This window comes from Condylura cristata, unplaced genomic scaffold (genome assembly GCF_000260355.1).
Source record: "Condylura cristata isolate star-nosed mole 26May11 unplaced genomic scaffold, ConCri1.0 scaffold00004, whole genome shotgun sequence".
NCBI lineage: Eukaryota > Metazoa > Chordata > Mammalia > Eulipotyphla > Talpidae > Condylura > Condylura cristata.
This window is the reverse complement of record NW_004567105.1, coordinates 37,824,381-37,839,327: the sequence shown is the minus strand read 5'-3', so window position 1 is coordinate 37,839,327 and position 14,947 is coordinate 37,824,381. Positions and strand designations below refer to the sequence as shown.

At 31.2% G+C, this 14,947-nt stretch overlaps 1 protein-coding gene across 2 annotated transcripts in view; it reads right to left on the bottom strand.

The window, feature by feature from the left end:
* Positions 1-14,422, bottom strand: part of SCAF11 (SR-related CTD-associated factor 11) — a 39,000-nt gene extending 24,578 nt beyond the window's left edge. For both annotated transcript variants that reach the window (XM_004675943.2, XM_012720509.1), the window contains exons 1-3: positions 14,346-14,422; positions 12,418-12,575; positions 3,392-3,469 (exon numbers count right to left, since the gene is read on the bottom strand). In XM_004675943.2, the coding sequence (XP_004676000.1) occupies positions 3,392-3,469; positions 12,418-12,575; positions 14,346-14,406 (297 nt within the window). In that variant the 5' untranslated portion in view covers positions 14,407-14,422. The remainder of the gene's footprint in view (positions 1-3,391; positions 3,470-12,417; positions 12,576-14,345) is intronic.
* Between the last annotated feature and the right edge of the window lie 525 nt (positions 14,423-14,947).

Here is a 14,947-nt window from a genome sequence, read left to right as displayed (position 1 = left end):
ATAAGAACATAGTTTTATAAATACATGTAGTACTGAGAAATTAGCTAAGTATGTCAAAGATGACTTTCACGAGCAGATGATTTATGAGTTGGTCTTAAAAGACTGAGTAGGAATTTGCTTAAATGAAAAATATTAAAGATAAAGAAAAGACCATAGTTATAAGTGTGAAGTCAATGCAGATGAGAAAGATGAGAAATGAAGCTGATATAATGTACTAGAGCTGATTGTAAAAAGTTCAAATAAGAAAATTCTATAGGTATCAGAGAATAAATAAAACTCTCATCTTTTTTTCAGCCATACAAAACTCTTCTTTTATTAAAGATTTAACTTTATTTATGTTTAGAAGAACATAAACCATTTATGTTTAGAATATAAACCATTTATGTTTAGAATGTTTAGAGGTGCAGGGCATAAGAAGATTCACTAGAGACAGAATGAGAAGCAGAACAGGAGGATCTACTGAATTACACTGCTGTGGGAAGCAGCAGGTCAGACAGGAGAGGTTTGCTGTGCCATGTGGGTTAGCTCCCTGGTCAGGAACAAACTCAGGCCATGGTGGCTGGTGACAACTTGATAGAGCTAAGATTTTAATTAACCCCCACACCACCAGGGAGGCCCCTATACAAAAATTTTTTAAAATTATCTTTATTACAAATTTTAAAATATGAGGAGATTCTTTCTCTACCCAGTTCACAAAAATACAGAGAAGAGCAACTAATAAATGGAGTTTTTAAAGCAAGTGAATGAAATGATCCCATTTTTTTAAATGACAACTTTGGTAGTGATCTGAAGTATGAATAGGTTAAGGAGAGACTATAAAAGTCAGGAAACTAGAAAAAAGCCTTCACAGTATTAGACAACATGTGATTATTGAGCACTGGAAATGTGGTTCATTGAAGTGAGATATACTATATTGTAATATAGACAACAGATTTTAAAAGAAAATAGTATAAAATCTCCCAGTAGTAATTTGCTAAAAAGTACTAATACATCAGATAAGTTGAACTAATACACCAGGTATATTAGTCCAAATAAAATATCAGGTTTGTTCTATTCTAATGGGGATACCAAAAACTTCAAAATACAGAGTGGTGTATATTTCCATCGGCAACACCAGTCTAGATAACAGCAGGACCTACAAAGAGTTAGCAGGAGAATAAAGGAGGAACAAATTTAAGATATTGTGCAGAAGGAATAAGCAAAGATGAGGAAGAGAAAAAAGAGGGAAACTCCCAGATGTTCCTGATTTAGGTGACTAAGATCACTATACCATTAACATCTGGAGCTGAGAGCAAGGAAGGAAAAATGATGAGTTTTAAATTTGTTAATGTTAAGATTGGTATCCTGGATAGTGATGTCCAACCAGTGGCTGGAAATTCAAGTCTAGTTCTGGGGGAAAAGATTAAGGCTAGTGACAGAATTTTAGAAGACATATAAATACACACAGTACTTAAAATTACTTAAGTATTTGAGAAGATTGAAGGGAGAAAGTATACTTTGAGAATTGAAAGGAAGAGTCCCAATGACGTAAGAAAAAGGTAAGGAGGGTAAAGAGGAGGCAAAGAGTTGTCAAAGGTCTGATAAGCAAAACATTCAAACATAAACACAGACACATACATACATACCCATAAGAGAAAGATGTCCTAGAATCCAAAGGAAATAAAGGACAGTCAACAGCATTACAAGTAGAAAACCATGGGATTGCTCAGTCAGCAGATTATAATTCTGGACCTTAGCGAGAAGTTTTAGTAAAATAAAATGGTAAGAGTGAATGATGGAAAGTAATTTAGGAAAGGTAATAAGCAAGTATTGCTGTTTTGTTCTAGTTTAGTTGTAAAGGAAATAGAATAATGAAATGAAGATGTGAAAGAAGTAAAAGTCAAAGGAAAATACTAAGAGAAGATGGACGATACCACACATTACACCTTTTAACTTTGACAAACTTTAAATACAAGCACTATTAAACAAAAAAATTTTAATTGTAAGCAACAGAATAAATGTTAAAGCTAGTAACAGAATAACATTTTACAGGAAAATGTTTGGAAGCTACTTGATACTAAATAACCTTTAGCAACATAGTATTATTTATAGCCTGGGAAAGAGAGAACATGTCTTTCAGAGAAGACATGCTTTGATTTTGATTATAGTATCATAGTCATAGAACAGTATATCCTTTCTCCATGATATATACTAATTTGGTTGATGACCAGTCACACAAATATACATGAAATCATTTTTAGAAATCCCACTTATATGAACTGCCAACTCATTTGTACCTATGTCACTGACTCAACTGATAAAAATATTACAAATATATGTATTATAGAAACCTATAAAGAGAACCTCTAATACTTAGTTGTACCATATTTCATACTCAGAGATAGCAACCAAGCTATCACAGTCCTGGAACAGTTTCTCCCATTAATGCTTTTATTTAGGTATGTATTGAGCAATTTTCATTTTTAGTTATATATCACCTGTTACTTCTTAGTACTACCTCAAGAAATATTTCTCACATGTCTTAACTATTCCCTTTTCTCTTCTCATTAACTCAGGAGTATGTTCCTGTAGCTTTTTTTTTTATTACAAAAGTTTATTTTTACACCATTTTGTATGTTCCTGTATCTTTTTCTAGTTCTTGTAAGTAAAAAATGTGGATACAAATCATAATCACAAGTAACATCAAAACGTCTATGGGCATCTCATGGAAGTGATTAGAATTAAGCACTAAAATAAATGGTGCTTAATAGACAAATTAGGCAATCTTCCCATTCCAGACTTGAAGCCTTTCTGAAATCCCTATAAAAAATCTCTGCAAATGTCCTTACTTTCTCTACTTAAGCTCACTTTTCTTTAAGCACAAGCACTTAGGAATACAGACACCACTTTGTATTAACTTTATTGGCTTATCCTTCTAAAATGTTTATCAGAAAACACAATTTTCAATTATTTTGTACGTAAGTTTTTGTGAGGATTGACCTTTTAAAACCACTATCCAATTAATCAAGACATGATTTAGAAATACAGAAATTCTCATGCTAAAAATAACCTAAAAATTTAAATAATACATATTTAAGACAACAGAAATATCTTTTTTTTTTTTTCCCCAACAGAAATATCTTTTAAAGCATCAAAGAGCTAATGCATTTTGTGAAAAATCATAGGGGAACCAGTATGGTTCCAATATGGGAAGGGAAGAAAAAAATCATCCAGAATTTCTGTATCCTTATAGAAAATCTAGGCTTAAAATACTGAGAAAGAATGATAATCACATATTAAACTTTAAGTTGAACAATTCACAAATACATTCAAATTGCAAATTTATTAAGGCAAAATTGTCTCAGGTCTAGTTGTCTCTAGTTCATGTTTCAAAACGAAATCTAAGACTTACCTTAATACAACCTTCCAATGCACTGAATTTAAACACTGCCTGAAAAGGTTTTCGGTCAATAGGACACGAAGCCAGTGTCTGAAAAATGATGAACAAATTTTAGCTTAAACAATGTTTCTTTAGGATAGATCAAAATTATGCTACAGCATACACATTTATGTCAGGTTTTCCACTGGAACAGGAAACAGCAGAAAAGTAACCTTTTCTCCTTCTAAAAAATAAAGATGATATACTTTCCTTGTGCAAGGGAAATATCTTAAACACCTTAAAATACTGGATGAATAAACACCCTAAATTTGTTTAATTCATTCCAACATTTACTAACAATTTACTACATGTTAGGTAAGTAAACTACAAAAATGAACAACAGAGTAAGGTCTCTGTCACCAAGATAATATGTATTAATACCTGCTGCCCAGTTGAATAGTACTCGTATAATTAAGGGAGTCAGGCTAAAACCTGTAGCTCTGTGATCAAAGACTTGGAAAATAAATCAGCTGTAAAAGGAATAACCAGGACAAGTCCTTTGAAGATTTTGATATGCTTTGACTTAATATTTTCCCTCAAAATTAATTATATTAAATAGGCATATTATATTTAATTATATTATAATGTACCAGCATTAAAAAAAAATTATAGCAAAAAATGGAGGATGCCTTCACCCAGTCCTTTAGTTACCTGAATGCCTTCTCTAGTAGTTTTGAATATATCCTTTTGGAGATACACAATACATATACATATACATAAATATATATGTATCTTTTAAATATAAAACAGAGTTAATTCATATTTTGAGATGAAGTTTGGTTTTCTCTTAATTACATCTTAGATTGGATTGTACTGAAATTTTAGAAAGCCCCATTCTTTTTTTTTTTTTTTAGAAGATTTATTTATTTATGCTTGTAGAACTGGTGGTGAAGAGGTGTGGTGAGAGGATTCACCAGAGAGAGAGTGGGGAGCAGAACAGGCAGACTGACGAAGTACACTGGTGAGGGTAGCAGTGGGTGGGTCAGGAAAGGTCTGCCATGTCATGTGGGTCAGCAACCTGGCTGGGGATCAAACTCATGCTGTAGTGGCTTTGCAGAACTTCATAATGTGGTGCTTTAACCCACTGAGCCACCAGAGAGAGCCCTGAAAGCCCCATTCTTAACAGCATGGTAAGCTGTATTAGTTTATTAATGTTTTTGAAATTTTAATTTTCTTTTCTTATTTTTAGGGTATATTCTAAGTTCCTTTTTTTTTTTACACTGTCTATTCATGCCTTTGTCTAACTTTTTTATTAGGTTGCTAGTCTTTTAAATGTAATTGTACGCATTCTTTGTAGATTGTGTTTCCCTGATAATACTACTGAATATTTGTATAGGGATAATAGGGTTAATATTATTTAAATAACTTAAGTTGGAATATGCTATTTATTAAGAAGGGATCACTAAAGAAGGGGTTCTACAGCCTATGAAGAAAATACCAAAAGGTATTAATACCTATGGTTTTAGAAGTAAAACAGCAATTTAAACAACTTTAAAAGCAATAGTCTAAAGACCACAAAATAGTAATAGTACTTTGATACAACGTCTTCTATTCGTTAGTGGAAATAAAAGTTGATTTTTTTGCCTTTCTGGACTTTAGCACTCATCAAGATATGTTTATACCCAGTACAGAAAAACTAAATGGTATGTGGCCTGTGGGCAGATTGGTTGTAATGCTTTTGAAGAAAGTTCATGAGTTACTTTGGGAATAGCCGAAATACAAACTGAGCTATCTTTTCACTATCCTGCTAAAAAATAAGTGATCTTTCTTTTCCAATAAAGTCAGCAATGCTTTACCACATCTGAATTAGGAAACATGACCGTACTGTATTAAGTTGGTTCAGACTGGTAGAAGCCAGCTCAGCTTACTTTTCAAGCATTATGGGTTTGGGTGCTATTATTTTTCCCTTCTGAAAACCTGACCTTAAGAAACTTTGCTACAAGTAGCAACAAAGCTGTCCATATACTTTTAATAATGTAGTTCAAGTAGCATATCTAGATCAAAGAACTTACCATCAGAAATCATAACTGATTATCACTTAGTACTTAATGTAAACACTTTCAAGTATTTTTACCAAAATTTGAAAATATATTATTTCTATTTTAATGGTAAATTTAGTTAAACACTCATAAAAAGATAAAATAGTAGTTAACATTTCCTGCAATGATTAAAAAAAAAACAAAAAACAAAACACTGTGTAGAGGGTCTGCTGACTTTTGTATCCAGCCTTTTGTGACATTAAGTTACAAGCCTCTGTGTCTCAGTTACCTCATTTGTAAAAAATGGGGATACTAATAGAACTTATAAGCTTTTATGGGAATCAATAATTGCAGAAGAGTGAGTGTCATTACTACATATTATGCAAAGCCTAATCATCATCTAGTTTCCCTGTACCAAAAATAAGTGGTTTATTTACAAAGGTAACGTACAATATGATTTATATATACACAAGTGACATGAGTTCTTAATATTTTTGTTGGAATTTGCAAAATGCATAGTATATGTGGAAATTCAGATATTATTTCAATTTGTAACACTAAAATCCAAAGAAAGCCATTGTATTCAAGAAAATTTATCAGGTGAATTAAACTTTTAAAAAACTGAAGTTTCATTATCTTATTTTCTTATTCATAAAACTTTGTCAACATCAAACTAAGTGGCATCCTTCCTGTACAGGATTCAGGGAGTTTTAACCTTTATCATTTTATTTTGATCTGTATCAAATAAGGGGGTTCTCAGTAAGATTTTTTTTCTTCTTTTTTTCCTTAAGCACAATTGCCAGGGACTGCCTAAGGTTTCTAAAGGATAGGCTCCCTATTACTACATAAACAGAAAACAGGAAAAAAAAAAACAAAAACAAAAACAAAAAACCCCAGAGAACTACCAGTAGGAAAACCACTGACACAACTGTATATACTTACATTTCCTAAAGATAATCTAGTTAATACTAAAAATTAAGTTAATACATTTTCTTTGGCTTTGGCTTAGCCAACAGAAAAATCTCTTAACAAGTTATCCTCTCTACTTAGAGAAAGCAAAGGTCAGAAAACTACTGAAAATAGACAAAATATTTTTGCTATTGCTATTAAGTAGTACTCATTTCTGACCTTAGAATTACTGAGCAAAGCATTTCAAAGAAACAGAAAAGAAATTCAAGTATCCCGAGTAAGGTCTTCATATTGCAAAAAGCTATTAATGATTAAAGATTTTAATGAAAAAGAAATCAAAACAGATTTAAAAAAGTGTAATCTCTAAATTTTTAATGTATATTATTACCAAAAGGCTACTTAAATATATGCCTAGATTTAGACACCATCATTAATAAATACTGAAGCATATAATTACTATACATAATGTATTGATCAAACAGTTTTAATAGAGGAAGTTTTATACACACATTTTACAAAAAGGTTTGCAGTGGCCTCATTTTAAGACACTCCTAAGGTTATTTCACCCTTTTATCCAGCAGCTACTCATTCAGAAAATCTCACATATTTAAATTAGTTTTCAGAGTTTGTCACTAAAATAACTACTTTATGTTTTTAAGTTATATGGTCTTTAAAATTCACATTTAAAACAAGAGAAGAAAAATTTTAACTCTAACACCCTGCTTTAAAATATGGTTTTAGTTTTGAAGAAAATAATATCAATTATTCATCATTTTGAATGCTTATATACAACAAAATACACTTCAATTATTTTCCTATTTAAATCAAAGAATTTCATTTCAGTAATTTTTAAATTCTCTAACTTAATCAGTTTCATTATTGGAGTAGTACAATACCAGCATTCAATTTTGTGATTCAGCTACAAAGCTAATAGAATTTGATTGCTGCTTTTAATATAATGTGTATTAAAAAATGAGCATACTGCAAATGCTCTGTACTAAGATTTTATCAGTTAAGGAGGCAATTTTGAAAAATGTTCTTCCTAATGATTTCAGTAAAACATACCCTAGTATTCTGAAGCGTTGTAAATTCCCAGCTCAGACAAACCCATATTTAAATGTAAGAACAGGAAACCTTCCTTATTTGGGAATTCAGGATTCTTGATTTCTAATATTTCGTGCTTCCTGCTGCTGCTCTATCCTCAATCACATAGGCTGCCTACAGATAGCCCCTCCTAGAGAGAGAGAAGCAAGTGTTAAAGGTGCTTAAAAACTAAATCTCAGTACCTAAAATATAAGTAGGTTTGTCTGTTCATGGGAATCTCTAGAACATCTTTATTTTTTTCTACTCACAAATAGAGTACCACATTGTTTAAAATCAAAGATGATTTACAAATGCATCCATTAGTGGTTGTTCTTACTTTAGATTTTTGTATCTATACAAAGTATAGATACTTCGGCCTAGAATGCCAAAGTAGTCAGTCTACACACATGACACCGAGTACACTAAGTCAGTTCTTTCCAATATAGTGCCTGTCAATCTGTATTAGTAAAGCTGTGGTTATTTATAAGAGATATCAGGAACAGCCTGAAGGATAATGGCTGTCAATGATAAAATTAACACCAAGGAAAAAAGCATTTTATCTAACTATTCAATGACAATCGTTTTCTGTTCTCTAAGATATATTTTCAACAGTTGGGTAGAATTACTTTAAATTTTTTTTCAACATTATATGATGAGACTTAGTTTTTCAAGTATAAAATCAGGAAATTCTGTACTACCTATATAAATTACTTTATAAATTCTGACATTTTAAACTAGGCTATACAGAAATACACAATAATTTAACTGGTAAGTAAACAATTAACAAAAACATATAACATAGTGCTTTAAGGTAATGAGTTCTCACAATGTAAAAAATATTCTTTGTCTTACCAAAGTATTAACACATGGGTTTAAAACAAAAGGGCTAGTCAAAATTTCAAGTTCTGGAGGAGTCAGAACTAGAAACCTCTCTCTAATCTACTGTCAGAATGAAAATAATCAACCCCGAATCACCTATTGCATAGTCTACAGTAATTAAATGAGATAATGTATTTGAGAGTGCTTTGTAAATTATAAAGATAGGATCAATGTTAGTAGAATTTTAGAGGTGATTATTGTTCACAGATAATTAAATAACAGATTGGTTTAATTTAGGAATAAAGACAAATGAAAATTTTAGCAAAAACTGAAAGAAAAAACACAATAAGTTTTGCTGAATTATTGTTAAAATAATTATAAACCCCAAATAAATAAAATTCCAATCATCAGGGTGTGCAAATCTGCGCTCTGCACTATATCTAAGACACAGCAGTAGTCAAAATATGTCAACTGGTCACATTTCAATTTTTTAATCATATAGCATTAATTCAAAAATATACTCCTCACCTGTCTGCATTGAACAGTTTGACTTCTTCAAGAACTGTTTGTCAGCATAGTAAGCCTCCTCACTTCTAGTCTCATGAAAGAAAGCATGCCTTTTGCCAACTGTCCAGTTTCATTTTATTAACTTTATTTTCTCAAACTGAAGCTATCAACATTGGATATGAAATAGAAGACTGAGATAACGAGGGAAGATAATTTGTTTATAGTAGGAAAGTTAATCACATCAGGAAATGATAACTTACAAGATAACGGACAAGAAATCTGAGGAATATCAAGAACCTACAAAACATACATACTATATGTCCCTTTAAACAGAATAAAAACCCTTAAATGCCTTAACATAAACTAATTCCAAGTGCTCAAACTAACAAATGAAGGGCCAAAATTTGAACCACCTCTTGGCAACTATGCCAAATCATAAAACTTTCTCTCGTCTGTTTTAGTTTGCATTTTTGTTTATAGTATGAATTATCAGTTACCTTCTGAATGGTTGATAAACTCTGGTGCATTAACTCTATACATATTTTATCAGTTAATAAGTTAAATTAATAAAAATCTCAACTTTTTATGAGAGTCAATTACGTTTTTTCAATTTCTTAAATGGTTGTATTTAAAACCCACAGAACCTGTACGCTGGGCCACAGAAGGAGCCTCCCTCTCTGTGGTCTTTACCTACTCCTGGGCTCTCCCGGCAAAGTAAAGCTTCCCTCACAGGGGTCCTTCTGCCCCTCACTTCTAATCTCATGGACATGCACCACCCAGAAAGGGCTCCATCCTTTTTACACCCAGAAGCACTCCCCACCCCCAGATGCAAATACTTCTTTAGAACTGTTGCAGCCCAATCCCAGTGGTGGTGCATGGTCCTCCCAGAGAAGTCAGGGGAGCAATGTGACACTTTTTTTTGATTGGTAAACAGTTTTGTATGATTTAAAATAAAATACAATATCACAAAACCAAAATTTTAGAACTTAAAGAATTTAAAACTAACTCTGACTTTGGATTCAGATATTTAGAAGCATGGAAACCTTCAGATGGGCACCCAAGATAAATATACTAGACCACTGAATACCTTACTAGTTCCTCATGAAGTAGAATTTCTTCAATGTCTAAAATATTAAGATGAAAATAAATATATGAGTTCTTCTTTTTGGTTCTTGATATCCATTCTGAATCATATTTCTGTGAACCTTGAGTACAAGTCTCAGAAAGCTCAGCTGAATTTCTGAAAGACATACAAGACTAGGAAGAGGTCCTGAATACTTTTGTTCTCTTTTCTAATTCTGCAGACTTCCAACCACTGCAAATCTCAATTTGGTTTTTACCCTCCTACTAGAAGGAAAAATTAGTAAAATGTTAAACTATGGATAAGTATTTAAAAATTATTTTAATTTCAGATATGTATCCATTAAAATATGTAACTCTTTGTCTTGAATGCCAAACATAACAGTGATTTATATGAATGAACAAATAAAGTTTTAGCATAGGGTCTGTCTGGTAAGAGACTCCAACATAGACATTTATTATAACCCTGAAATCCAAAGTAAGTTGTATGCCTCTCTTTAAAAACAGAAGGGGGTGGAATAAAATGACAGATCTTAATAACTAATGGCCATGGGAAAAAACACTACTGAATCTGAGATTTAATTCTATTTGTCAAAGCACTTATATACTTCAAAACCTATCTAACTTTTATCATACCATGCAAATAGAAAATTTAGTCCAAAGCCTAAGTGATTTTGTTAACCAGTATTCACTTAACATTTATAATGAACAACTTATAATTGTGAATTGTGCTTTTGTTACTGCTCAACTTAAAGGGTTATTTAAATGATGACTGCTATTATTTGGAACAATGAAGTATTGTAGAATATTATGTTTATTCCATGTTCATGGTTACTTATGTTTAAACAAAACCAGAATGCTTGTCCTCCCCCCTACAATTTATGGTAGTACAGCAGATAAATAATTTGACTTTAACAAAATATTTATATCCAAAGGATAAAAAAAAATCAAAAAAGTGCTGACTGCAACTCTAAGTTATCAAGTATTTTCAACTTAAATATAAACAATGAGAGTTAAAAAAAGAGATAACTTGACACTGTTTAGTGGAGCTGAGTATCTACAAGCTACCAGCTAATTGTTCCACAGCTAGATACATACCCTAGTGAAATCTGGAACATGTACATCATGATAAAGCTTATGGTGTGTGAAATATGCACATAAAGTGTAAGAAAGGAGCAGCCTTATTTTCTCATTCTCATAGAGAAAAACATATTCAAAGCATGTTGTTTAACTTCATAATTATGTGTCACTGAGTACAATCATATGAAAGCACTCCACTGAAGTCTCCACCCATCCAGTAATACTGCTTCCTGACTAGGAGCAAAATCTATTATTAAGATATTTCATCACAAAGCAAACCAAGGTATATTAAGTTCTACATAGATCTATAGTTGGGTGGCTGGAAAAAGTGTGCATTTTATTTCACTAGCCAGTGTTCCTGCAAACACCGTGAGATTTATAATGTATTATTAACTTAGCAAAACTCAAAATTCAGATTTTTTTCCAGGACCCACTTTTACCTATCTTTAGTCCCTTATTGCCAAAAATCAGGTTTTAATCTAGTGAAACCTGTTTTCATTTTTCAAGTGTGTGTGTATATATATATATATATATATATATATATATACATATATATATATATTTCCAACTGATATAACAAGAAGCCTTTCTTTTTCTCCTTCTAGAATTCAGCCATAAAGATAGCAGTCATGTTTCCTTTTTACATTATTAATGAAAGTGTATAAAACACAGTACTATCATATAACAACCCTTGTTATATAACAAATAACTCCAATAAGCTGAGGAACATCAATTTATGCAACTGATATTAATAAAAATTTTGAGATTTGTCTCCTTTACTAATTTTTATACACCAATCATTTATTCAGAAAATATAGCATGATTCATATGACAATGTATTTTTATTTCACAATTCATAAGACTGAGGATTATAATGAATATTGAAAATACCAGTATTGTGGTATACTTGGCCCAAATTCAATCAACATAATGCATTAGGAATTCAAAAAGCCCTTATCACTTGCTTTCTATAAAGAACCTGAGTAACATCTCTGACTTACTCTGATCTGATATCACTTCATACTAAATAAAAACAGAAATGGAAAATGTGGTTTTAGGTACTCTTGCCTCTTATGTTATGAGATTTTGGTTAAGTTATATAACACAAGCTCCAAATGGACGGACATAGTTACAGCTGCTCTGGTTATCCCACAAAGTTAATATAAAGAAGAAATCAAATAACCTATGCAAAAATTCTCTAAATAATATAAACACAAAGCAGATGAAGGACCTTATATTAGCAGTAAATAGAGGTGCTGAAAATGAATTATTGCATTTCTATCAGAAAAAAAAATACTTGCTATTCCTGTAAGATTATTAAACTTTTTTAAAGTATGCATTTAAATTATTTTTGTTGTTGTTACAAAAGAGTAAAAAGCGCTTTTCGTGAATAAAGGAAAATTAGAAGGAAATATATTGACAGAACTGGTATAATACAGTGAAATTTATCCAAACTAAGGATGACTGAAATAATTTAGGCGGAATAAAATCATGCTAAGAAATTAAAATACAATAATATTTAATACTTATTTTCTGACTTACCTCTGCCCATTTAAGAATACAGGTCATGCAGAAGACATGATTACAGTTTTCTGGAAAACCAACTTCCTTCTCTAATAGGCAGTTAAGACATATTGGACATCTGTCAGCTTCACTGTATAACAGGCCAGTGGTAGCAGTATTATCTTTGTTTTCTTTGTCTATAAAGTAAAGAAGTCATATAAGCTTTCAAATTCTCTAGACCAAGTGACTTGTTTAGTGACAGTTCCGTGATATAACATAAATGACCCTTCACTAAGTAATTATAAAGCAATGTGATCTTCTATATACTACAACAAACATTATCATGGATATTGAGCCTAATCCTCCTATGCTTTACTAACATAATTTTTAATGTGGGAGTACAAATTTTTTTCATTAATTTGATTTTAAAAACACAATCACATGTTTCAAAAATTTAAAAGTTTATGGGGACCAATCTCCCACTCAAATCTACTCCCCATCCCTTTCGTTCCACTCAACCAAACAACAAACCATTAAAAGTTCCTTACAGAGATCTTTTTAAATGTAAGCAATAAAAAGCCCCAATATATATCCTTCAAACTTTCTTCATACAAATGCTAGAACACTATAGACATTAGTCTGATTTTTTTTTTGTCGTTTTAATGTTATTAATTTGTTTCAACCTCTGGTTATTCATTTGTTTTCAACCTCTGGTTATTACAAACAATACTGCAATAACCCACTTTCTCACTTTATATTTTTAGTAGTATATCCTTTGGATAAATTCCTAAAAATTAAACTGCTAGACCAATCATTCCCCTTAAGGTTAATACTAATTTAAATGTCCACCCAATGTAACCAACACATCAAAGTATATATTGCTAGCTTGTTAAATAAATCAAGGGAACTCTTGAGAACCTTCTAGGAGGCTAAAGTGGCCCCAGAATTAATTCAAGAAAAAGTAAATACCAATCTTGTGAAAAGTATCCCTAATTTAGGCCCTCAGAATTCTACAGATTAGTTTATCAAATACAAGTAAGAATCGGCAAACATTTACTTTTATATTTCATAGATTATATTTACTTCTTATAATTTTATCTAGATGTTCACAGGCTTCAAATATCATAGTTTCAGAATATTAGATAGGATGATCAGGCCCAGAAGAAAAATTTATCTGTTAACTAGGAGAGATTTGAAAACACTACCTATACTCTTGCGAGACAAAAAATTATAATCTATGAAAAGAGAGTTTGGGAAAAAGGGGAGACAAAGTCTAAAGTACTAACTGAAATCCAAAGATGAGAATAAAAGAAATAAAGAAGATAAAGAGAGATCAGCTACAGGGAATGTAATTAACACAGAAAGAAAACCAGGAAATAACTAAATACTATAAACATGCTAAAACACACAAATCAATTAAAAACTGTGTATTTATCTCTAAAGAATTTTGAAGAGAGAGAATTAAAAAACTTAGTAAAGTTTTTATCAGGAAAATAAAAAAAAGAATGGAGAAGAAATCCTCCCCCTCACCATATTGTCTATATAAAACATCTGTGGTGTTTGAAGGGAAAAAAAGCACTAAAAGTAGATCGTTAATCTCAAGAATAGTATGATCAAAGTTAAAGTGTTCTAAGGTAAAGATTAAAATATATTAACTTTGGAAGCAGAGGAAAATATTTTTAATTATTAAAAACAAAAACAGGCAAAGAAAAATGCTAAATCAGTATGGAGCAAAATTTTAAGAAAAAGGAATAAGATCAACAAACCAAAAACCTTGATCAACTGAAAATTAAACATGGGAAGAGAAAAAAATTATGTGCTTTTCTTAATTAGGAAACATATCAACAAATCAGAATTTAGCAACAACAAAAATAAGTAAAAACAATTCATTGTGCATGTTTGAAATGAACAGTTTAAAAATACTAGGTTTTGATTTCAACATAAACATTCTATAAAAATGAAGTTACCTTCCATATCTTCATATTCCTGATCTCCCACATTTAGGGTATATACAGCTTTTTTCTTCATTTCGCCTTGAAAAGGGGTTTCCTAAAGAAAGAATTAAAATAGAACTTTCACATTTGCCTTCTCTCAGTTAAAAAACAAAACAGTACAAACAAATCCAGTGGACAACAGGTTCAGTACTCATTTATACTACTTTCTATTAATAATCACACAATCTTAATGAAAGGAGGTCTTGTATAAACATGAAGCAACAAAGACTATAGAAGATAAACTTTGTGATACACATAAACCATGTTTAGGGAAAAGAGGTTAATTTGACCTGGATTTGTCACTGAAGGTGGTAGGTTATGTGTGTTGAAAAAGTTAAGGCACATAAGGAACGCCAAGAATGAAGGAATAAAAAAGTATTTAACTTAGGTCAATATGACAAAAACAAGGTGAGAAAAAACGTGTGTGTGTCTGTATACTAAAATAGGCTGGACATAAAACCAAGAGATTCATCTTAAAGATTATAGAGGAAGATTACAAAAGCAATGTAAATTAAGTAGGGTTAGATTATAGATAAGTATCTAATGTCTGAGTTTAGATTCAATCTTACAGATTC